General features: G+C 49.5%; 2 protein-coding genes across 10 annotated transcripts in view; one reads left to right on the top strand and one right to left on the bottom strand.

Annotated features, from left to right (window-relative positions):
• Positions 1-723: 723 nt before the first annotated feature.
• On the top strand, positions 724-15,009 carry RETSAT (retinol saturase). The gene is made up of 11 exons (XM_049652049.1): positions 724-1,124; positions 4,116-4,298; positions 4,640-4,881; positions 5,412-5,613; positions 6,079-6,276; positions 8,256-8,375; positions 12,332-12,470; positions 12,694-12,803; positions 12,884-13,050; positions 13,266-13,425; positions 13,681-15,009. Exons 1-11 carry the CDS (start codon positions 944-946, stop codon positions 13,812-13,814), a joined length of 1,836 nt encoding a protein of 611 aa, XP_049508006.1. The 5' UTR covers positions 724-943; the 3' UTR covers positions 13,815-15,009.
• Positions 15,010-15,234: 225 nt separating this feature from the next.
• The window catches only part of TGOLN2 (trans-golgi network protein 2), an 8,479-nt gene continuing 723 nt past the window's right edge, over positions 15,235-22,990 (bottom strand). For 2 of the 9 annotated variants that reach the window (XM_049652058.1, XM_049652059.1), the window contains exons 3-6: positions 22,518-22,979; positions 21,873-22,169; positions 20,631-20,714; positions 15,235-19,367 (exon numbers count right to left, since the gene is read on the bottom strand). In XM_049652058.1, the coding sequence (XP_049508015.1) occupies positions 19,362-19,367; positions 20,631-20,714; positions 21,873-22,169; positions 22,518-22,979 (849 nt within the window). In that variant the 3' untranslated portion in view covers positions 15,235-19,361. The remainder of the gene's footprint in view (positions 19,368-20,630; positions 20,715-21,872; positions 22,170-22,517; positions 22,980-22,990) is intronic. The other 7 variants (XM_049652066.1, XM_049652061.1, XM_049652062.1 and 4 more) reach the window with 7 other exon arrangements.

Below are 22,990 nucleotides of genomic sequence, written 5' to 3'. Positions count from 1 at the left end.
ATTAAGGGATATGATTTTCAAACTTCCTGCTGGAGCTTTCACTCTCTGAATAGGTATTTAATACAGAAACTGGGTCCATACGTTAAATACAAATGACCACGTAGGTCTGACAGTCCTTCTTTAATCCTTTCATCAGGCTTGTCGCTGGCAGCTCCCCGACCCTCACTACCCCACGGAAGGAGGGTAGGTGCCGTGGGGCCCCAACCTGCGGCTTGGGGGCGCCTCCGGGCTCCCGCCGCAGGCAACGCCATCCACTGGGCCGCCGCGGTCGAGGGCGGAACGTTTGGCCATCGCGGGATGGGGGGGGGGGGGAGGGCACAGGGCTGGGTGCTCGCCGGCTGTGACTCGCGATCTCAGCAGGAATCTCACTCCATCAAGAAACCCCGCCAGACTGGGGCTGTGTGGATTCCGGACGGAAACCTCCTCGCCACTAGGTACTGAAAACAGGTAAGCAACTTGCCTCGGGTCATTCGGCGAGCCCTCGGCAGAGCGCGGACCAGAACCCAGGCATTCTGGGTCCCGGACGGGATTCTCTCTCGGGCCTGCAGCTCCCAGGCTTGTCTAGGTCCGGGACGACCATCTCCACTCCACGCGTCCTCCGCAGAGTTGGGGGCTCGCGGGCCGCGACCAAGGCTCCCGGGCCTTCCCAGTCTCCGTCAGCCCCCGGCCGCCCCGCGCGTGCGCACGGCGTCCCGGCTCAGCCTCCGGGCCCGGAGCGCCCCGCCTCCCGGCAGCCTGGGAAACTTGGCGCTGCAGGAGTACGAGCCGCCCGGAGGGCCAGTCCGCGCCGGACTCCTGGCTCCAGGCCGGAAAGGTTTTGGCTGATCAAAGGTCGATGTTGCCTCCGCCTCCTGGCCGGGAAGGATAAATACGAGCGGCGGAGGCGCGCTGTACAGGCTGGGGGTCGTGGCTGTGGACCCCGTCCTTGGGCCCCGCCGGCGCTATGTGGCTTTCGCTGCTGCTGCTGCTGCTGCTGCTGGTTGTGCCGCTGTTGGCGGTCCTCTGCAAAGGGCACCTGCGGCCGTTCGCAGGCAGCTCCCCGAACCCCTTCTCCGAGGACGTCAGGCGGCCCTCCGCGCCGCTGGTGACCGACAAAGAGGCCAGGAAAAAGGTTCTCAAGCAAGGTCAGCGAAAAGGGCTCCAAGGCTGTACTTGGGCGGCCTCTCAGGTTTGCGTTCCGATTCCAACACGGCGATCCGCTGCCCACCTGGGCCTCAGTTTCCCCATATGTAAAGTGCTGGGAGGGCTTCCTTGAAAGTGGAGGCGCCCCGCTTTCGTGTCTCCTACCGGTGACAGACTTTGCCCAAGCAGGCCCCCAGGCCATAGTGGCCCCACGGGCCGGGGTCCTGTCCTCCGCTTGCTGAGGTCATGGCGATGAAGTTTTGGGGGTGATGGTGGGGTGGTCCTGAGCCTGGGGCCAAAAAAAAAATTCTTGGTGCCAAAAGGTGATTTTTATTAAAGCACAGGGACAGGACCCATGGGCAGGAAGAGCTGCACTGAGGTTGTGACAGTTAACTCATTATATACCCTCAGGTTGGGAGGGGGTCAGGGATAGAGTAAGTCGCTAAGGTATTTTGGAAGCAAGGTTTCTAGGACCTTGAGGGGCGAGCTGTTGCTAGGGAAACACCAATTACCGTTTAACAGAACCTCAGTCATGAGAGGTTCTATTACATCTATACATAGATGTATATTGGGAGGCCATACGCTTGGAGTATGATTACCAACATATATTTTGGGGTAATTGAGATAAAGGAAGTAGACTTACAAGATGGGTCCTCAAGGTTGTGACAATGCTAAGCTCAGGTTCTCTTTTGCCCCTAGCAAAGTGCCATCATTGAAACAGCTAAGCTCCGACAGGGAGGTCACTCTACCAGTTTCAAGGACTCGTCAATGGGCTGTAGGCAGTAAGGGAATTTAATTTTTCATTTGCCTTAGTTTCCCACATCACCATGGCAAGCACTTAAACCCTTTTCCTTTGTTCTTGGGTAGCCAGGAGTGTCCAAGGATTATCACACAGATCCCACCTGGAGTTGGGTGTGTGTGTTGGGGGGGGGGGTACTAGATTGTGTTTTGCCCCTCAGCCTGCCTCATGCTCCCTCACCAATGGCATAGCCAGGAACAGGTCCATGACCCGCAGGATAGACAACAAGAGACCTTTCCCCCACTTGGTTATAAGACCTTAACTTTCCCCCTTACTCTCCCCCATGGTTCAAGGGCATGGAGGAGCTGCACATCTCTTCCAACCCATGTGGGAAATTGTATTTCGCCCATCAAGTGATTTGAGTGGCTATGCCTCGTCCCAACTCTTATGGTTGGTTCTAAAACTTTGGGAGAGGCTCAACAGGGTGCCTCAGGCTGAGAGCTGCTCTTTGGTCAACCAGAGTATCTCCACTATCATCTTTAGAACATACTTTGGGGTTCCTCATAAGGTTTAAAGAAAGGGTTGTGCTGCTTTAAGAAAAAAAAGTTAGATCTCCTCTTTGATCTCCAAGGTCCCTCCCACTTGTAAATTTTAGAATTCTGTGTGACACATCTTGTGACACGGGCGGAGACAATACTGTTTTAAGTGGAAAGACTGTTAGTCTGAACTTCTGAGATGAGGGTTTTAGCTTGGATTCTGTCATTAATTTACTGCATAGCCATTATTAGCAAATTACTCCACTTCTCTCGGGTTGGTCTAGAAGTGAGATGACTGGGGCACCTGGATGGCTCAGCTGGTTGAGCGTCTGACTTCAGCTCAGGTCATGATCTCACGGTCCGTGAGTTCAAGCCCCACGTCGGGCTCTGTGCTGTCAGTTCAGAGCCTGGAGCCTGCTGCAGATTCTGTGTCTCCCTCTCTCTCTGCCCCTCTCCCACCCGCACTCTCTCTATCAAAAAATGAATAAACATTAAAAAAAATTAAAAAAAAAATAAAAATAAAAGTAACTTTTTCCAGCCAGGTTGTGTGATCTATTAGTGGATCATGAACTGGATTTAGTAGGTTGTATTTCAAAATGTAGTAGAACAGAAAATATCAGAGTCATCATACATAGTTCTGTAATACTTCTATTTCAGTTATTGTGAAACTTCAACTCCCGTTATTTAGATTATATACTTATTTGTATTCTGAATTGTGATATAAAATGTGTTTTTCACTAGACGTTTTTCTTTTTTTAATGTTTATTTTTGAGAGAGAGAGAGACAGAGTGTGAACAGGAGAGGGGCAGAGAGAGAGGGAGACACAGAATCCGAAGCAGGCTCCAGGCTCTGAGCTGTCAGCACAGAGCCCGACTCGGGGCTCGAACTCAGGGACTGCGAGATCATGACCTGAGCTGAAGTCGGACACTTAACCGACTGAGCTACCCAGGCGCCCTAGACGTTTTTCTAAAAATGTTTGAAAAGTTAAAAGTTTCCCAAGTTCTCTTGCAGCTTGGAAAAATTCCAAATCTCAGTTCTTCAAGAATGATCTTTAAAGAACAGATCATGTGTTGAAGTGCCCACGTGGCACCATGTGCTGTCCTTTTATCTTGCTTAGGTGCTGATCCCTTAGTTCTGCCTCCAGACTTCTCTGATATGAAAGGGTGGTGCAATGATTTCTCAGCTCTGTCCTGCTCAAGCCTCTGCTTCAGGATCTTGAAGAACCATCATAGGACCAGGCTGTTCCACTGGTGCCTACAGACCCTGTATTTTTCAAAGATAACCGACTTGTGAATGGACAATTCCAAGAGCCACAGTCTGCCCACAGCACTCTCCTGTGTCCCCCGTTTCCTTGTTTCTTTCTTCCCTAGCTCTCTATCTGCACTTAAGTTTCTCAGCCTGTATTATTATTGTCAGCTTTCTATTTCTGTTTGTGATTTGTTTGCTTTCTTTAAAGTAGGTAAAATCCCCAGGTACATACTGGTTTTAGTTAAATCGGCTCCAGTAAAACCAAATCACTGTCTTTAATCTGCCTGGCTGGTCCTGAGTATTTCCCAGGTGCAATGTTTGAGATATTTTAGTCGGTTGCTCCATGCCAAACTGCACTGGAGTTTTCTTGCATTGTATAGGCTAGCAGAGCCTTCCTTGGTTTCCGTGTCTTTGCTCTTTTGCTGCCCCTGCCTGAGAAGCTCACCCTCCAACTCTTCCCTCTGCTGCAGCTTTCTCAGTCAGCCGAGTGCCAAAGAAGCTGGATGCAGTGGTGATCGGCAGTGGCTTTGGGGGCCTGGCTGCAGCTGCGATTCTAGCCAAAGCTGGCAAGCGAGTTCTGGTACTGGAACAACATACCAAGGCAGGAGGCTGTTGTCATACTTTTGGAAAGAATGGCCTGGAATTTGACACAGGTAAGGCTTGTGTGGGAAGGGGTTGGGAACATGGCTGTATCTTTAGGAGGCTTGGAGCAGCCACTGTGGGATGACACTGGACGTTTCTGTTGTTCTGGAGGCCCCAGCTTCTCTCTGGGCACCACTTTCTTTGTCTGACAGCCATCACCGCAGGGAGCTGAACTGGGTGGAGATCTGGTGGTTTCTGCTGCAGCACCTCCCCACAGAAAGTTGTGGGTAGCACTCTCCGGGCACGGACTCAGCCATGCAGGACTACCTCTTTCCTTTCGCTTCTTTTATCTACCATTCCAGGGATCGGCTCCCTTATCCCTATGACACCTTGTTCTTCCGTCTCCCAACAGGAATCCATTATGTCGGGCACATGCAAGAGGGCAAGAGTAGCCGTTTTATCCTGGACCAGATCACTGAGGGGCAGCTGGAATGGGTCGCCTTGTCTTCTCCGTTTGACATCATGGTACTAGAAGGACCCAACGGCCGAAAAGAGTTCCCCATGTACAGTGGGAAGAAAGCTTACATTCAGGGCCTCAAGGAGAAGTTTCCCCAGGAGGAAGCTGCCATTGACAAATATATAAAGCTGGTTAAGGTAACATGGATGTGCTGCGGACCCCCCACCCCCACCCCCCGTTTATTCCCGACAAGGCTGACCTTCATTAGTGCAGTGACCGGTGGGCGAGGCAGAAAGGGAGGACCGGTCAAGTCTGCCCTGAACTTAGCCCTACCCTAGTTGGCCTCTGCCCAGCTGGGCCCTTTCTCTGGAGGCTGGACTTGACAGCAGGCACTCTCACTTTGGCCTCTGGCGGGAGGGGTTGGGGGGAGGACAGGAACCGTGTTCTCCTTTTGGACTAAGCTGGCTTCTGTGTGGTCAGATCACACCTGTTTTTACTTCATCTGAGACCAGATGGGATTTTTCGAAAGGAATTTGGGCAGGAAACCGAAATGCAGAAAAGGACTCATCTGAATGTGGAATGGGAAAAATTCACAGAGTACAGATTTTTAAAAATCCAAGTTCGGCCAGGGCTAAATGTTGCTGGGCCCCGGTGCTGGGCTGGTGCGCAGGCTATTGGAATGGTGATTCCGTTACAGTGGCTCCTCGCTGCTTATTTTTTTCCTCAGGCGGTGTCCCATGGAGTCGTCCTGGCCATCTTGTTGAAGACCCTCCCATTGCGCATAGCTCAGCTGCTCAGCAAGTGGGGGCCGCTCACCCATTTCTCTGCCTTTCTTCATGCTTCCACCCAGAGCCTGGATGAGGTCCTGCGGCAGCTGCCGGCCTCCCCAGAGCTCCGGGCGGTGCTCAGCTACATCTTCCCCACTTACGGTGGGTACTGGCCTGGAGTCCTGGGTGGCTCCTGGAGGAGGAGGTGTTGCCCTCTTGGCTCTCAGTCTTTCTTCCTGAACCTGCCTGACTGAAGTGGAGCAGGATAAACCCAAGGCCCTCTGGAGCTCTTGGGTGAGAAGTCTGTCCACCTACCTGCTGGACTCCCTGGCACACATTCCCTGCGCCATGCCCTGGATGCTTTTCCTTTTCAGCCAACCGTGTCCTCCCTCGTCTCAGCAGCATGTCACTCTGAGGGAGGACATTCCCACTGGCCCCCGGATCTGTAAGGTACCCTGTGTTTGGATGGCAATAGATAGGCCCTCTGGCTGCCCTTAGCCCTGGGGATCATTTGGATCCTGGGGTGGGCAGACCGAGGCTTGCGTGCTTTTTGACAGGAATCTGTCTTCCTCTTTAAATGCTGCTGCCACCTGCTCTGGCCTCATCGCCCCTTCCTTCCTTCTGTAGGTGTGACCCCCAGGCACAGTGCCTTCTCCATGCACGCTCTGGTGACGAACCACTACATGGAAGGGGCCTTTTATCCCCGAGGGGGTACCAGTGAGATCGCTTTCCACACCATCCCTGTGATTCAGCGGGCCGGGGGCGCTGTCCTGACCAGCGCTACTGTGCAGAGTGTGTTGCTGGACTCCACTGGGAAAGCCTGTGGTGAGAGCCCCGCATCGTGCTTCATGGCTCCTGGGCTGGGGTGGGAGAGAAGTGGGGTGCAGAGAGAAACAAGCACAAGGTATAGAAAAACCGACCTCCTCACGGGGAGTTCAGGGCTAAAATTGCCCAGAGCAGGGGCTCAGGGAAAGCGATTAGAAAGGACGCAGGAAGGATAAAGGATTGCATGGTTCCCAAAGACCAGTATTTGATCATTTATTCCATAGGTAAAAATAGGGATCCAGTAATCCAAGATCCCCTTGAATGTAGGGGCTGTGCCTTCTTTTTTTTTTAAGTTTATTTATTTTGAGAGAGAGAGAGAGAGAGAGAGAGAGAGAGAGAGAGCGCACACCAATAGGGGAGGGGCAGAGAGAGACGGAGAGGAAGAGAACCCAAGCAGGCTGTGCACCACCAGCACACAGCCTGACGTGGAGCTCGAACCCACAAACTGTGAGATCATGACCTGAGCCAAAGTCAAGAGCCAGATGCTTAACTGACTGAGCCATCCGGGTGCCCTGGGGGCTGTGTCTTTATGCCTGTAGATCTTACCACATAATAGAGGCTCCATACATGTTTGTTTAGTGATTGGTGGGATGAATAAATAACCTGGGCACTTGAAAGGGCATTGTGGAGGCCAGCGAGATGCTCTGTCCTCAACCTGTAAATGGCAGAGTGGAGCCTAGAATCTCGTTATCCTGGCTCGGGTCTTTACTGCCACCTGCCCAGAGCATCAGAATTCCACCGTGGATGAATTCTGTGAGGAGAGGGTGTGTGCAGGGAAGGACTCTGGTAAACAGAACAGGCCATCCATGATTAGGGGGTGCTTAAAGAAACATCAGGGAAGGAGACAGAGAGAGACCTGAAAGAAGAGGGCTGGTGTGACAGTGAATTCACCAGAGGAGTCTTTCAAGGAGGAGGTGTGTGGATGGCCCACTGCACAAAAAAATCAAGGGAGAAAAGGTCATCAGCGATCTCTGAGAATACATTTGTAGAAGAGACTAGGAAGTTGCTGGGTGAGACCGGAGAGGTGGTTGGTTGTGTGAGATTTTTCTCTGATGTCCACAAGCAAGTTCCTCTTCCAGCCAGAAGAGGTCCTTGAAGCAAGGTAGGTTTATCAGTTCAATTAAATTCAGTTCAGAATATTACTCGTATTTTTCAGGTGCTAGGTGATAAAAGATGGAGATAAAAAGATGAGATGGCTATAAAGAAAATCTGTAATTCAAGAAGTTTCTAATCATAGGGAAGATCATTGAGATGTAAAGTGTCATACAGAGGTACAGACTAAGGATGGAGGAAGGAGGGCAGAGGTGCTTGAGGCAGGTCATAAAGGGTGAGAAGAAGCTAGCCCGAGCTTTTGGGATGTTCCAGGCAGGGGGAACAGAATGTGCAAAGGCACGGATGCATGAAAGAGCTGACTATTTTTAGGCATCTGGAAGTAGGTTGAACCCAAAGATGCTACTGTTTTTATAGGTCAAAGTGGTTGAATATCAGCTGTTTGATATGGTGCCACCTAATAGTTTAGTGCGTGTGGCCAGAGACAAGGCTGGAGACACAGAAGGAACCAGATCTTGGAAGGCTGGTACAAGACTTTGGAGTTTATCTTACAGAGGTTGTGGTGTCATTGGAGGGTCTCAGAGTATTTTGGAAATAGAAGTCTGGCAGCAGTGAAGACGGGCCTGGGATTCCAGTGGAAGGGCTTCAGCCCATGAACTTTGTCACGGTTAGTGTGGAGGTTTGGCTACAGAAAAGGGTGCCCACATGGTGTGGGGAGAGAGCCAGGGAAGGTAAGTGCACAAGCGACCGTGGGGTTAGGCGGAGAATGCTTGAGGATGTTTCACTTGCTTTGCAGTTTTGCCTGGAGCCTGCCTGCCTGACCATAGCTGGGCTGGATGCCCAGGTCTAAGAAGATAAAGTGTAGGCTGGGAGAGATCTGTGTAAAGTCTGGAGTGCAAAGAACCTCAGCCAAGCTCTTGTGCCTGCAGGTGTCACTGTGAAGAAGGGTCAGGAGCTGGTGAACATCTGTTGCCCCATTGTGATCTCCAACGCAGGACTCTTCAATACCTACAAGTACCTACTGCCAGAGAATGCCCGCTGTCTGCCAGGTAAAAGACTGGGCTACTTTGCTCTGCGAAGCTCCTAGCAGGGCCCCCTCTGGGGCTAGCCTGCCCAGCCAGGCTGGTGTTCTTGCTCCTCTTGACTGCCCTGTGACCATCCTTAAGCAGAACAGGTGAGCAAGAGCACACCATCTTTAGCATCTGTTCCCAGCAAGACCTCTGTGTTTAGGGGTTGGGAAGCAGCTTTCTTTGTATTGAATCACCCCCACAGACCCCTTGGTCCTTATCTCTCATTCCGTCCTTGGCCTGTTTACCCCTTATCCCCTATAACCTCACCCGCTTTGCCCTCTTCTCTTTCAAGTCTGTTGCCTGTTTTCAGCTTCCCCAGATCTTAGAGCTAATAGTTCATGATGGTGGGTAGCGTCCTAAAGGAACGCTTCTTGGGTTTGTGGTATGAATCCTACTTTTTTCCCTGAATTCTTCACTTTGAGTGGGAAAGCCTGGTCTGACATCAGTAAAGGAAGCTAAGGCCAGCATGGAGAAGAAAGTCTTGCTATAATTGTTGTGTGCTTTATTTGGGACCCAAGGTTCTATTTTTTTTTTTTTTTTTTTTTTTTTTTTTTGCCTCTTTCAAGAACCAGCTACTTGCTGGGGCTGAAGCTGCGGGAGTACCCTTCTGGCTTTCTTCTGTCCCTTGAGCTCTGGGCTTGTGCTTGAAATCTGGGGCCCGGACAGAAATAACCCTCAATGCAGCCTTCTCTTCTGATAGGCTGTGTCCAAACATAATAAAAGCCTGGTTTTGGGGGGTGAGGGGCAGTAGGCATATCTGTGGGTGAGCCCTTTCTCGGTAAGTCTGTGTGAGAGGCTTTACCTTTGTCGTGGCACGTGATCCTCACTGCCACCTGGGAGACAGATGTCATCATCCTAATGTTTATGGGGCCGGAGGAGAAGTGAGACCCATACGGGTGAAGTGACTTCCCAAGGCCACCCGGGTGAAAGCAGCAAAGCTGAGATGAGAACACTGGTGGTTCTGACTTGAAAGCCTGGGTCCTTGGCCCCGTCCGGACTGAGAAATGTGGAGCTTCACTCAGCTGGGCCTCAACTGGCGTCTGTTGCCAGAGAAGGCCTGTCCTCCCTCACGCTGCGTGGGGTGTGGCAAACTGGCCGGTGGCAGGGCAGCTGGCAGACTTTGCGTTTGGCACTTCCTGCCTCCCTGCCTCCCAGGACCCCTGAACCCTGGCTCTGATGGGTCCCAGTGCCCCTCCCCCTGCTTGCCTCCTCCCCAGGGCGCCTTGTCAGGAGTTACAAGTTTAGCTTGCCCTCCCTTAGCTAGTTACAGTGTTTACTGCTTTTATGTATCTAATCTAATGGCACAAGCCCCAACTGGCTGAAAAACCATTTGCCCCCTTAGGAGGAGCAGTTGGATGTTGTCTCAGATGAATCCCCGTTTGAGAGCATTTCAGGCAGTGGCAGCCAAGGTGCTTAACTCAGGAGACCCCCAGGTGCTGGGACTCCTTTGTTTCCACCTGCTTTGGGGGTGGGGGTTCTCATGGGTCTATCTACCTCTCAGAGTTGAGAACCAGATGTCTGGTGGCCTTTGGGGCAGGCAGTGCTGGCTGGAGTCGTGTGGAGGTGGGGTGGTCAGGCAGAGGGAGCCTCTGTGAATAGGAGCACTTTTCTTAAGTCCACTGCTGGGCCTTCAGGAGGTTCCTGGAGATGGTTTGGAGAGGAAGTTGTTTGAGTGGGGAAGACTCGTCAGACAGTATCAGTAAGGGAACCTGAGGCTGGCATGGAGAAAAAAGCCTGGATATAATTGTGTGCCTTATTTGGGACCCAAGGTTCTATTTTTCTGCCAGGTATGTGGTTCCTGGACCCCATCCTTCTAGTTGGGAGAAAAAGGAAAAGGAAGGGCTAGGTGGGGTAGTTACTGTTCTTAAGGGCCTCTGGAGACCTAGATGGTCTCACTCCTGGGCCCCCTGTTTTCTCCATGATCACCCCCATCCCACCTGGAGAGGGGGAGCCGGCAGTGAGATTAGCCCCAGATGCTGGAACCCGGGTGAGAAGGTGCTCCTACGGCCCCAGGGCAGCCCGCCATCCCTCCCTGTGGCGGTGGAAACCCACATTCCCCTTCTGTCCTGATTGCACCCCCATGGCCTAGTGGTCTGTCATTCTCTTACTTGTGGTCCTACTGGAATTGCTATCCCGCCTCCTTTCACTCTCAAAAGCCTGTTTTGGATGATAAATCCTATGGTCACCCTACACATAGCACTCAGCTCTTTGTAGCCTCTATTAGGAAAGCCAACTTCTTTCAGGAAAGCCTCTTTTCCAGGAGACAGGCATCATATCTGATTCCTTGTAGTGTCCCCAAAGCCTAGCAGAGGATTCAGCACATTTTAGGTCCTCAACAAGTGCTTGTTTAACAAATTAAGCACAGTAGCCAGTGGCCCAGTTACCCCTCAGGCAGGTGGTGGTCCTGGGAATGGGAACAAAGGTAAGACTTTGTGGGAGCCATTTCCAGAAGGCTGGTCTGGGGTCATTTGTTGAGAGGTGGGGGAGCCCAGCTGCTTAGCTCCAGGGGACATCAGATGGCTCTCACAGAGGCTCTTGCCTGCTTCTACAGTGCTCTTCCCTCCTCCCCCACCTGAACCTAAAATGCCAGCTGGCAGGAACAGTGTTGGCATTTGTTCATCTGCGTTGCTTACCATTTTGAAGTCTTGTTCAGCCTGTTTAGCACATTAGGAATTATGTATATTTGCTCATTAGATGGCTTGTATTTTTTTTAATGCTTTTTAAATTTTGAAATCTTCATTTTGTTGTTGTTGTTTTAATGGTGAATCTGGTTGTTCCTTTATAGTTACTATTTGAACACCTATTTCAGGAGGGGTGGTATTTTTAAAAATTGTTTTTAACATTTATTTTATTTTTCAGAGACAGAGGGAGACAGAGTGTGAGCAGGGGAGGGGCAGAGAGAAGGAGACACAGAATCCAAAGCAGTCTCCAGGCTTGAGCTGTCAGCACAGAGCCTGACGTGGGGCTTGAACCCACGAACTGTGAGATCATGACCTGAGCCGAAGTCAGACACTCAACTGAGCTAGCCAGGCGCCCCTACATTTTCTTTTTTTTAATGCTTATTTTAAGGGAGGGAGAGAGAGAGAGAGAGAGAGAGAGCGAGCGCACGTGCAGGAGAGGGGCAGAGAGAGAGGGAGACACAGAATCCAAAGCAGGCTCCAGGCTCTGAGCTGTCAGCACAGTGCCCGACACGGGGCTCAAACTCACAAACCGCGAGATCATGACCTGAGCCGAAGTCAGATGCTTAACCAGCTGAGTCACCCAGGTGCCCCTAGATGGCTTGTATTCAATGTAATATGGAAATCAAGGCTTATAACAAACTACTGTTCGTATGTATGGTCTGTATAGTGTGGAGCCCAGTAATCTGCTCATAACTTAAAGCCAATAGGGAAGATTGCAGGCACTGAGCCAGCTTAGAGAAGCTGGGCCTCCTGGGCCTTCAAGGGGGCTTAGAGCAGAAGTGGGGGGTGGGCAGAGGAGTGGGAGCCCGGGGGTGTGTTCTTACCAGGCAGAAGACAGAGAAGAGCAGGCCCCTGTCAACACTGTTATTTTAGTGTTAAAATAAGAGTTGTGAAGATGGGGGCGCCTGGGTGGCTCAGTCAGTTGAGTGGCCGACTTCGGCTCAGGTCATGATCTTACGGTCCGTGGGTTCGAGCCCCGCGTCGGGCTCTGTGCTGACAGCTCAGAGCCTGGAGCCTGCTTCCGATTCTGTGTCTCCCTCTCTCTGACCCTCCCCTGTTCATGCTCTGTCTCTCTCTGTCTCAAAAATAAATAAATGTTAAAAAAAAAAAAAAAAAAAAGAGTTGTGAAGATGGCCAGATGCTAGGCTGGTCACCGAGGGTGAGGCTGTGGATAAAGCAAGCAAATTCTTCCGGGTCAGGAAGCGGCTCCCCCTGCCGGCTGTGTTCACACGGCCCTCACCTCCACTTCGGCAGGTGTGAGGCAGCAGCTGGAGATGGTGCGGCCTGGCTTGAGCGCCTTCTGTGTTTTCATCGGCCTACGAGGCACCAAGGAGGACCTGGGGCTGCAGTCCACCAACTACTTTGTGTATTTTGAAACAGACTTCGACAAGGCGTAAGGCGTGTGTGTGCATGTGGGGGGGGGGGGGGGGGGTGTCAGCTGGGGCCCACAGCCCACGGGGCTCTTGCCTCCTCCCCTGATGCTGGAGAATCCGCAGCAGTTACGGAGTGGGCCTCAGCTTCATCCCTGTGGGGGGTCCCGGGGGCTGGCCTGTCCTTGGGGCAGTGGCAGTGAGGAGCCAAGGCCTGGCATCGGCAGCCACAGCCCTCACCCTCAGGATGGAGCACTACGTCTCGATGCCCAGGGAAAAGGCTGCAGAGCACTTGCCCATCCTCTTCATTGCCTCCTCCTCAGCCAAGGATCCCACTTGGGAGGACCGGTTCCCAGGTGGGCCTTTCGGTCGGGGGCGGCACGGGGGCCGGAGCAGGGAAGGGGCCTGGCATTAGTAACCCCAGCTGTGTCCCCAGACCGGTCCACGATGATCGTACTGGTGCCCACCTGCTATGAGTGGTTTGAAGAGTGGCAGGAGAAGGCAGAGGGAAAGTGGAACAGCGACTATGAGACACTCAAAAACTCCTTTGTTGAAGCCTCTCTGTCGGTTGTGATGAGGCTGTTCCCACAGCTGGAGGGGAAGGTAGGCGGGCAGACCATGTGGTAGTGACAACAAACCTCTCGGTGCCATTTCTGCTCTTTCTTTTGGGGAGGGAAATAAAGCCCTGAAATAACTAAGCTCCAGGGAAGGGCAGGGAACCCATGCAGGCATACAGTTCAGTTGAGGAGGACAGAAAAGGGAGGAAACGAGGATCTCACAAGGCCCCACTCCCACTCTGCTGCCTTTTGTTTCCTCAGGTGGAGAGTGTGGTTGGAGGGTCCCCGCTGACCTACCAGTTCTATCTGGCTGCTCCCTGGGGTGCCTGCTATGGGGCCAGCCATGACCTGGACCGCCTACATCCTCATGTGATGACCTCCATGAGGGCCCAAAGCCCCATTCCCAACCTCTACTTGACAGGTACACTGCCCCATTTCTCTAGGGCCTACAACCCCGGGCCTCCCGGTCACCCAAAGTACTCTGTTCTGTCTGCAGATCCTACTGTCCCCTGCAGCCTTCCACATGGGGATGGGCTACCCCAGCAGGCTATGGACCCTGGTCCTGATGTAAAGCCATCCGTGGGTGGCCTAGCTTGGAGGGATGAACATGAGAGCCTTTGCTCCCTGTCCCCCCGCTTGGGGAAGATGCTCATGGGCCTGTGCTCTTGTCTCCTAGGCCAGGATGTCTTCACCTGTGGGTTGGTGGGGGCCTTGCAAGGGGCCCTACTGTGCAGCAGCACCATCCTGAAGCGGAACTTGTACCTAGACCTTAAGAATCTCAACTCAAGGATCCAGGCTCAGAAGAATTAGTCCAGAGTGGAGTCTGAGGAATTTGGCTGGTGCTATGGCACAGCCCTGGACTTAGCCATAATGTCTTCCTGTACTCGTTCTTTCCTCACAGAAGGCACTCTAACCTGTTTTTGATTTCTGAAGAGGTCTGACACACAGGTCACAGTTCTTCAATCACAGTTCTCAAGCTGCACCTCTTCCAGCTGGGCAGGTGATTGCTCAGAGCTAACACTGCTATCCCTGGTAAAAGGCCCGGGGTGGCCCAGTGACTTGGGCAGCCTGTTTGGTCAAGCAGTGCTTTGCACACTGCGCTCCCATCGCCTCCCAACCCAGAAGAGTCCAACTGAGTATTCTTTTGGTCAGGTGGACAGAACCCTCCATAGTCTTGGTCAGCTGAAGCAGATTGGGCCAGATGTCCTGAGGCTTCTCTTCCTTCATTCTCCTTGCTGCACCGAAGGAGTTCCATACTGCTGTTGGAAAAGGGTGCCTAGAGAGGTTTTTGTCAAAACCTGGGCATGGTTTTGGTTGTAGTTCCGTGGGTTCAGAGGCCCCCAGAGAGCCCGTTTTTGTTGGTTCCAGTGGGTCTTTCAGAGGGTGGGGAAACACCTAGGGTAGTCTCAATGTGGTTGTGGGAGTTGGGGGTAAAGACGTTAGCGAAGTATATATTGAAATGTCCAATCCACATGCAGCCAGGCCCTAGGTTTGTCTTATTTTCACAGTAACATTGGGTCTCCACTGGGTCAGCACCAAGATACCCTCATGGAGCTCAGTACCTGAGCCTCAAAAGTTTATCTTCCAAAAATCCACAGCAAAGGGTGATGTTAGCAGTTACGACACTGGACTGGAAAGATGAGTTCATGGGGGTTGAAGCAGACTGAAAGAACGTCCCAGGCCAAGGTTACAGCAGATGACAACCACAGAGGTAACTGATTGTAAGACAAATAACCCAGCCGCCTCCTAGACCTAGAACATGGGCTGCCTGGCGAGGAGGAGTGGGGCTGGAAATCAGTCAGGATCAGAATGTGGAAAGCTACGTAACGAGCGTACAAAGGTCAGGGATGGTGTTCCCATTTATTGGTACATACGGGGGGGACTGGATGGAAAGGTGAACAAAGGCTGAAGTTTTTTTTTTTTTAATGACCTTTCACTTGTATTAGGCCTTATTTCTATCAATTTGATTGCCATTTTAATAAATTTAATGTTTTTATAGCTTTAATATTTGAAATTTATTTTGGTTTCTGTGCAGTGATACAAAACTACATTGAAACGGCATTCAGAGAAGCTCAGGAAAACATTACGTACTGAAAAATACTTATCATTAGACCAAATAAGCTTTAAAAAAATAAAATTAAGTAATCATATAGTTAATTTAAAAAAAGCTGAAAATATAAAACATTGCAAAAACAGTGGCACTCTACTAATCCGGTAAACAAAACAGGGAGACAACTTCAACAATCATTTATTTAACATGAGAAACTTCTGAATTAAAGGAGTATCTAAGTGTGAGGAGGCTGCTTTTGTTGGCAGCTTGTAGCTTCACAGCTCAGACCCAACACTATTACGGAGGAGTTTCTCAACTGGGACATTTAGGAAATTCACAGGTGTCTTGAGGAACTAGGTGAGTTGAGATTCAGTCTTTCTCTGGATGAATAGTTAAATGGAACCTGGAAATCTCTTCCCAGGATTCTTCCTTAAGCAAGGCAATGTCAAAGGCAACCTTCTCAGCAAGACTTTTCAGAAAACAGCTGGAAGGACGCCAGGATCTGGTGTCTGGTGTACAAGATACTCTCTTCCCCGTTCAAGTGATTCAGAACATGTGCGAAGTGTGCTAGCTTTCATCACACATACATAACAGCATTATGTATCAAGTTACCTTGTAAAAACAAGAAGCAGGCTTCCTTTTTTGATTTAGATGACATGAAGTAGAGAAAAAAATGAGAATCACCATCAGGGGAATTCTAGTGGTTTATAATTCTATCACCAAACGTTTCATTAAAAGCCATTATGGGAAAAGAAACGTCAGCATACATATAGCTCATTGTCAGGTCTTTCCGAGTTGTTGTAGCCTTTCTAGATAGACTGGCCTTCGTTCCCCCAGAGTCCAGAAGAGCATCTTTAAATAATTCTACTCAGTAATCTGTAGCAAGAAACGAAACCCCTCTACTGACATCCATGACTGCAACACAGATTCCTCCTACTAGAAATCAATTTTCAACCAAAGGCTGGGGCAGGAAAGACATAGCTGTCTAGATAGCAGTGCTTCTCGTGGCTCCAGGGACTTACCTGCCCACCCCTACCCTTCCCCGCCCCCCCCGCCCCCACCTTGAGAGATGCCTCAAGCCAGCTCACCCTCATCCACACCACCTCTAGAAAAACATGCTATCAATAGTTTATCTTCAAAAGGACAACTACTGAGAAAAGTTTTCCGCTGGTGTGAGAGAGTTCCTTCAGTGTAATTTCTACAGTGAAGCTTAAATTCTATTGTACTCTTTTAGCACAAGAAACGATACTTCTCGGATGCTCAAAAAATGGAACTATGCGGACTCCACAGAATCCTTACGCATCCACTTGGTGCCAACCCTCTTGGTTCCTGAAACCAATCTTTCTTTCTGCTCACCCTCCTTACAAGCAAAGTCTATCAGTAAGGGACAGCAACCAGTAGCCAGGAAGAGCTGTATGAGACGTCAGGTAAGTCACATTCAGACGTCCTGAACAAGGAAAATGTCTCTGCAAGAAGACACTGAACTCCTGAAGTACCTAGGGGATGTCACTACACTAGGCAGCTATGCAGGTGGTGCCAAGGGCACTCCTGCAAGTAGCTTCGTTTTGGGGAGGAGAGACCAGATACAGACATCAGATAAGTCTGCTCTTTTTTGCTGGAGTTACAAAATTTGTGATTGGCATTATTAAGAGTTATTAGAATAGAATGGAAAGAGCCAACAATCACGTGGTGGAGGAGTTAAGAAGGTGCATGGAAAAACCTGAGCTGGGGCCTGAAGAAACATCTGGGGAGGCAAGTGAAAGAAGAGAAAGGAGCGTGCCCTGACTGAAGAACAACCACGGAAGCCAGGGAATGGAGGGCACAGCAACAACAAAAAGGCACAGAGGCCTAGATGGGCCTGACAAGAGCCTGGGCAGGATGCAGAGAAAACCTGGCAAGAAAGTGCCCATCTGCAGAGTCCTGAACACTACAGTCTATAAAGCTAGATTCTCTAAGCCATGAGAGGTAGACAGAAGCTTTAGATCAGGGCAAGGATTTTGGAAAGATCAATCTGTACATGAGAGAAGATGGACAGGAGGACCAGTTAGGATGGCTCTTGGGCGGGTTGGGAATTCAGGAGAGAAGTGAAGTGGTGGGGGTGCAACAGGAAAGCAAGGAAAATGGAAGGAAAGATTATACTGGAGACTTTGTTGTTGTTGTTGTTAATGGATAGGTCTGTTATAACAGATAAAAATGGTAAAAGACCACATAGTTTGGAGCTGAGACAAATAAAATGGGCAGCTGAGATGGGCAGCTTAATGGGTATTAGAGAGAACTTCAGTTTTTAGTGCCAACAGAGCAAACTAACAGCGCACAACAGGATTTGGTTCTTTGGGAACCAGGCCAAGGATAAATACTTGGGAGTCACTCACTCAGAGGATGAGGGATGGATGAATTTCTGGGAAGATGAAGGAAGAGAGAAACCAGCCTTTGAGGGCTCTCTTCCCCCACCAGCACAGGGTAAAGCAAAGTTCTTAGAAGCCAGGACAGTCAGTCAGAGAAACCAGAAGGGGGGAATTTCAATTTGGATGGTCAATAATGTTCAGTTCTATCCAGAACAAGACTAAGCTTTGAGAATAAGCCATTACCTTTGGCAATCTGAACCTCAGGAAAAAGACTACTAGTAGGAAGACAGGGACTGACATGAGTGTACAAAGGTTACGAAGGGAAGGAGTAACAAACAGGATGGATGGGAACGGGAAATCTGGGCATGCATAAAGGTAAGGTGCTAGTGTAGACGGAGAAACAGAAAACAGAGGGGAGAAGGAAAGGTAGGCAAAGGGGAACTGTGGTTTTATAGAATGCTAGGAGAGCCGGACAGAAAATTCCTCAGAGGAAAGTGTTATAAGACTGATGCACAGGAAGAGGGCATGATGCCGAGAGCATTCATTTATTCCTTGTCTCCATAAATCTCAACTCAAAGCCATGCTGTTTTAAGTGAGGTGCAAGGTAATGTGCCAACAGGATGGTCCTTTCTGCAGAATGACTTCAGCAGCACAGAATTCATCCCACCCCTCACTTCCCACATTCTTTGTATTTCCCTGAAATCAGCTATTCTAATTCCATTTTTTCTCTGCAGAACAACTCTCTCTAGGCTCTCTATAATAGGTAGCACAGCTAGAACGGACTTAAGTAAAACTTCAAACCACAGCATGATCCAAAACACTACCCTCAGTTACCCCAGGGGAACTCTCTGAATTTCTTAAGTTTTAACAACCTCTGACATGGAATGGAAGGAGAGTTTTTACTAATTACCCTTGACATCCTATATCAGATAGAGAACCATTAACTAGATTAAGGTAAAAGAGACAGTACAGTTAGTTTCTGACTACAAGTCTAATTTGTCTATTTTAGGCAACAAATGTCAAACAGAGTTTATGGGAAACCTTTCATAAAACCCTAGGAAAATAATGCAGATCAAAACCAAACCCTCCTGCACATTTTCTGCTGCAAAGTATGAGCTCACCCTATTTTAAAAAGTTCCTGTTACAATTATGAGTATAGCCAAACACAGTGTTTTCAATAATCATAACTATATTTTTAAAAATCTGTGACGGGAACCGTGGCTTTACAGCTTTACTTCCAGAATCCCCAAGTTCAGTTTATGCTCAGTACAACCAAATGGAAGTTGACACACTTTGTCTTAAGTAATACGAAAATATCAGGAAAATGTGAAGAACTTACACTAGACAGGTTGGACTGCAGGCAATAAAGCACTTTTTAAAAGCTGTTTTGGTTTGCTGCTGAAGCCTTTGAAGAGAATTACGTATTCAAAGTAGCCCTTTGCCCGTCAGCATTCACCTTCTACATCTTTTGTAGGGCACATCCCTCCAGATGAGGCCTTGGTATAGAAGCACCTCAACCTGCAGGTGAGTTTTCTCCTAGGTTGACTTTTCAACCTAGTTTTCTCCTAGGTCTGCAAAGATAACTTGTGGTGGGTGCAATGCTGTTTTCAAGGGGCAACTACGAAAGGGCCAAGGCCCAAGGGAAGGCAGTCAGCAGCAGTAGCCTGCCTGGGGCTGAGGTCTCCCTTTGGTCATAGCTGGCTTCCCACATGCTCCCTCTACTCACACTCAGAGGAGGAAAGGATGGAAGACACCAGCATAGGTGATGGGGACACAGGAGTACAAGGTCACCAAAGTGCAGGTGCAAAAAGCTAAGCAATACCCCCCGCCTCTGCCAGGCCAGATTTGCCACCAAACCCTAGAGGAGGGGGTGTCTCTTAGGTCACAGTACTTTTTTTTCTTCATTTCTCTTGATTTAAAAACAAATCAGCAGGGAGGACAAAGTTCTCAAGAACAGAGAAATCAAATCTGAAACGAGAGCAACACAATTCATTTGTGACATTAATCTCCTTCCAGGGGAATACACCTCACTGCTATGAATCTAGGGGAATACAAGATCCTACAGGAGTTGCAGTTCAGGGAAAAAATTCAGAATTAAGATAAGCTGCCGCTCCAACATACAAAGAGCAATCGGTAAAATAAAAGCACATAAAATTATTTTTAAAGTCAGTTTGAAATCAAACATATACTAGAAAGATACACACTTGGTGAAAGGAATATGGAAATCCTGGTCTCTGCTTTGTAGTATTTCTGTGTTGTTTTGAATTGTTTACATGTGCATTTTAATTAGGAAAGGGAAATGAATCCTTAAAGTCAATTATCCGGAAAAGTACTAGGCCAAGGCTAAATTGTGAAGTTGACCTACTGGGCTAGTTAGCAAAGGTGTTTGGAGCTGAGTGGCTTATTCTGTTGCTGGTATGGGCTATACATGTGAACTGTGTTACCTGTAGGGAGTCTTAGGAAAACTTACAGTCAAGCCACCAAGTACTATTTACCAATGTCCTGACTGTCCTTACATAGAAGGGGAAAGGAGGGGTGTGTGCTGGCAAGGCAGTGGAAATACCCTGTTCCCACTCAGGCTGCTTTTGGGGAGAATCCTGCTCAGCTCCTACTCTGTGGGGTGGAAGGAATGCTTTGCTTTCTGGCAGGTGTGAGTTGGCTGCACTTAGGAAATCGAGTCCACAGTTTAGTAGGGCTGATCTCTAGAGCTGGAGGCCTAGATGTTTCTGGACTCACTGGTATTCGGGGAGTGTAGTCAAATGCTCTGCTACCTAAAGCATGGCTCCACAGCATGTGATGTCACCTGGGAACTTCCTAGAAACGTAGAAGCAGAGATTCCACCCATATGTAATCAGTCAGACTTTTCATCACAATTCCCAGGGTGATTCATGTGCCTACTAAAATTTGTGAAGTGTTGGTTCGGTGCAAAAAGCACAGGATGGGTGCCTAGGGGGTTGCCATCAGGTCTTGATTGTGACACAAATTTGTAGTGGGAACTTCGGTGCGGGGGCGGGGCTGGGCCTGAATTTCCTCTTCTGTCAAGGGAGGGAGCTGACTTACAGCATGTGGAGGTCTCTTCTAGCTCTCACACTGCAGACACGTACATACGGACATCTCTACTTTGTGGTCCGCAAAGGGTGGGGCAATGGCCATCGTGTCAAATGTAAGTGCTCTGCTGGGCCTATCTGAGACTGCCTATCCCTCCCACAGACCTGGGGCTTCTTTCCTTACCTTCTGGTCCAAACGCTGGTAATCACTGGCCTTTGGCCGTCGAGTAACTTTAGATCTTTTTCCTTCTAGCACAAAAGCAATAATCTGGGGAAAGGAAAATGAAATTAACAAGTGACTCTACAATGACATATCTCAGTCTCTGAAATCAGAGGTAATCACCTGGTAGTACATTTGTTAAGGACCCTGACAGTGAAAGAGCAGTACACCCACAAAGAGACCTTTTTAAGTTATGACAATTTTAAGGAGGACAGGGCCTCCAGTCACCTCAGAATCTTTTATACTACTAAGTATGAAGTAACAGATGGGAAGAAGACTGTTCTGGGCTTTGGCTTGTGGGAGTCTATATGATTTACTCAAGAGTACAAAGATCTGCCAACTCCTCCCCAGAAAGCTCTAGGATAAGACACTCCTTTTTTACTCACAAGCAATAATTATTGCTTATCTGCAAATGTACTTTTTCACCCCACACTTGCTCCACTTTAACCTTACCACTTTCACATCTACGGTTACTTTCTGGATGTAGAATAAGGAACACCTTTTTGTTAAACGTCTTCCCTCATTCCTTACAGTCATAGGCATATTGACAAATTGAACGCTCCAATTTTAACCAGGCTGTAGAAACTACTAAATTCTTAGGACTCAATACGAAATGCAATCATTTTGTCATCAGAGTGGTTGCTAAGCAACAGATATTACTCTACACCAAACACTGCTAAAGTAGTAAAAGATGAGTGTCTCCATGCAATTTCTGGCCATTCTTCTAATCAGAAACTCAACTGACTGTAGAAGACACTCCCTGGGCTCTGCTGTTGATGTCAAAGACTATGTAACCACTCTTTCTGCCATTGCAGATGGAAGGTAAAAGCTTGGGAAAGGAAACTAGAAGTCATTCACCATCTTCAGAGTACTGTATTTATGAACTGTCAGGTACTCAGGTTCTCTAAGGCTGTAAAGGACCTAAGTTTAAGATTATGGGAGGAGACCCCAATTCAGGTCAGATCACAATAATGTCCTTACTTAGCACCTAATACAGCAGCAGAGGGCACTCAAAGGTATCTGACATGAAAACAAATCATTTATAAAATGAGAGTAGAGAGCCGTAGCAGAATCTGAGGATAAACCGAAGTTTGTCTTAAAATCCCCAGTGCTCATAGGCAGATGAGTGATAGATACCGGCCCACACACCAAACTTTCAGGGTGGAGGAAATCCCATTCCTCTTCTTAAGGCAACTCTTGACTTACCTTCCGCTTGTTGTGATAGGCAATATAGAGGACAGCAACAAGTATGGCTGCAGTCACCAGATATGCAAAGAAGTGGCTGCTCTCTGCACTGGCACTTCCAAGACTGTCTTTATAAAGGTCATCATTCTCCCTACCCATGGAATCCAAAAGTGTTCCTTCACGGTTCTCACTGGAGGCAAGGCCGGGCATCCCTTTCTCTTCTTGGGGCAGTGAACCTTCAGGCTCTGTATCGCCTTCCTCAGCCTTCTTGGGCTCCACATCTTCTGTAAGCTCTGAAGACTTACCTTCTCTCTCCTGCTGTGGAGAAGTGGGGTCAGAGTCCAGTAATACTGTCTCCCCAGATTCACCTCTAGAAGCATGCAGAGAGGTATCTTTGTCAGCTGGTATGTTTAAGTCAGGATTGATGGGTTCCTTGTTATCAGAGGAGGGGTTGGAGACCAGCTTGTTGGAGTTCAAGGACTGCTGCTGCAGCTTCTCCTTGCTAGGGTCATCTCCCGTGGTCTGGGGCTGGGGCTTCTGCTTGCTGGAGCCCTGTCCTGTGGACTGCGGTTGGGGCTTTACCTTACTAGGGCTGTCTCCCACGGACTGTGGCTGAGACTCCACCTTGCTAGAGCCATCTTCTGTGGACTGTGGCTGGGTATTCACCTTGCTAGAGCCATCTTGCGTGGACTGTGGCTGGGTATTCACCTTGCGAGAGCCATCTCCGGAGGACTGCGGCTGGGTATTCACCTTGCCAGAGCTGTCTCCTGTGGACTGTGGCTGGGTATTCACCTTGCTAGAGCCGTCTCCTGAGGACTGTGGCTGGGTATTCACCTTGCTAGAGCCCTCTCCTGAGGACTGTGGCTGGGGATCAACCTTGCTAGAGCCGTCTCCCGTGGACTGCGGCTGGGTATTCACCTTGCGAGAGCTGTCTCCTGTGGACTGTGGCTGGGTATTCACTTTGCTAGAACCATCCCCTGCGGACTGTGGCTGGGTATTCAGCTTGCTAGAGCCATCTCCCGTGGACTGTGGCTGAGTATTCACCTTGCTAGAGCCATCTCCCTTGGACTGTGGCTGGGGATCCACCTTGCGAGAGCCGTCTCCCGTGGACTGTGGCTGGGGATCCACCTTGCTAGAGC

The sequence above is a fragment of the Panthera uncia genome, assembly GCF_023721935.1.
Source record: "Panthera uncia isolate 11264 chromosome A3 unlocalized genomic scaffold, Puncia_PCG_1.0 HiC_scaffold_12, whole genome shotgun sequence".
NCBI classification, from domain to species: domain Eukaryota; kingdom Metazoa; phylum Chordata; class Mammalia; order Carnivora; family Felidae; genus Panthera; species Panthera uncia.
The sequence above is the reverse complement of the archived record's forward strand: the minus strand, read 5'-3'. Positions and strand labels throughout refer to the sequence as shown.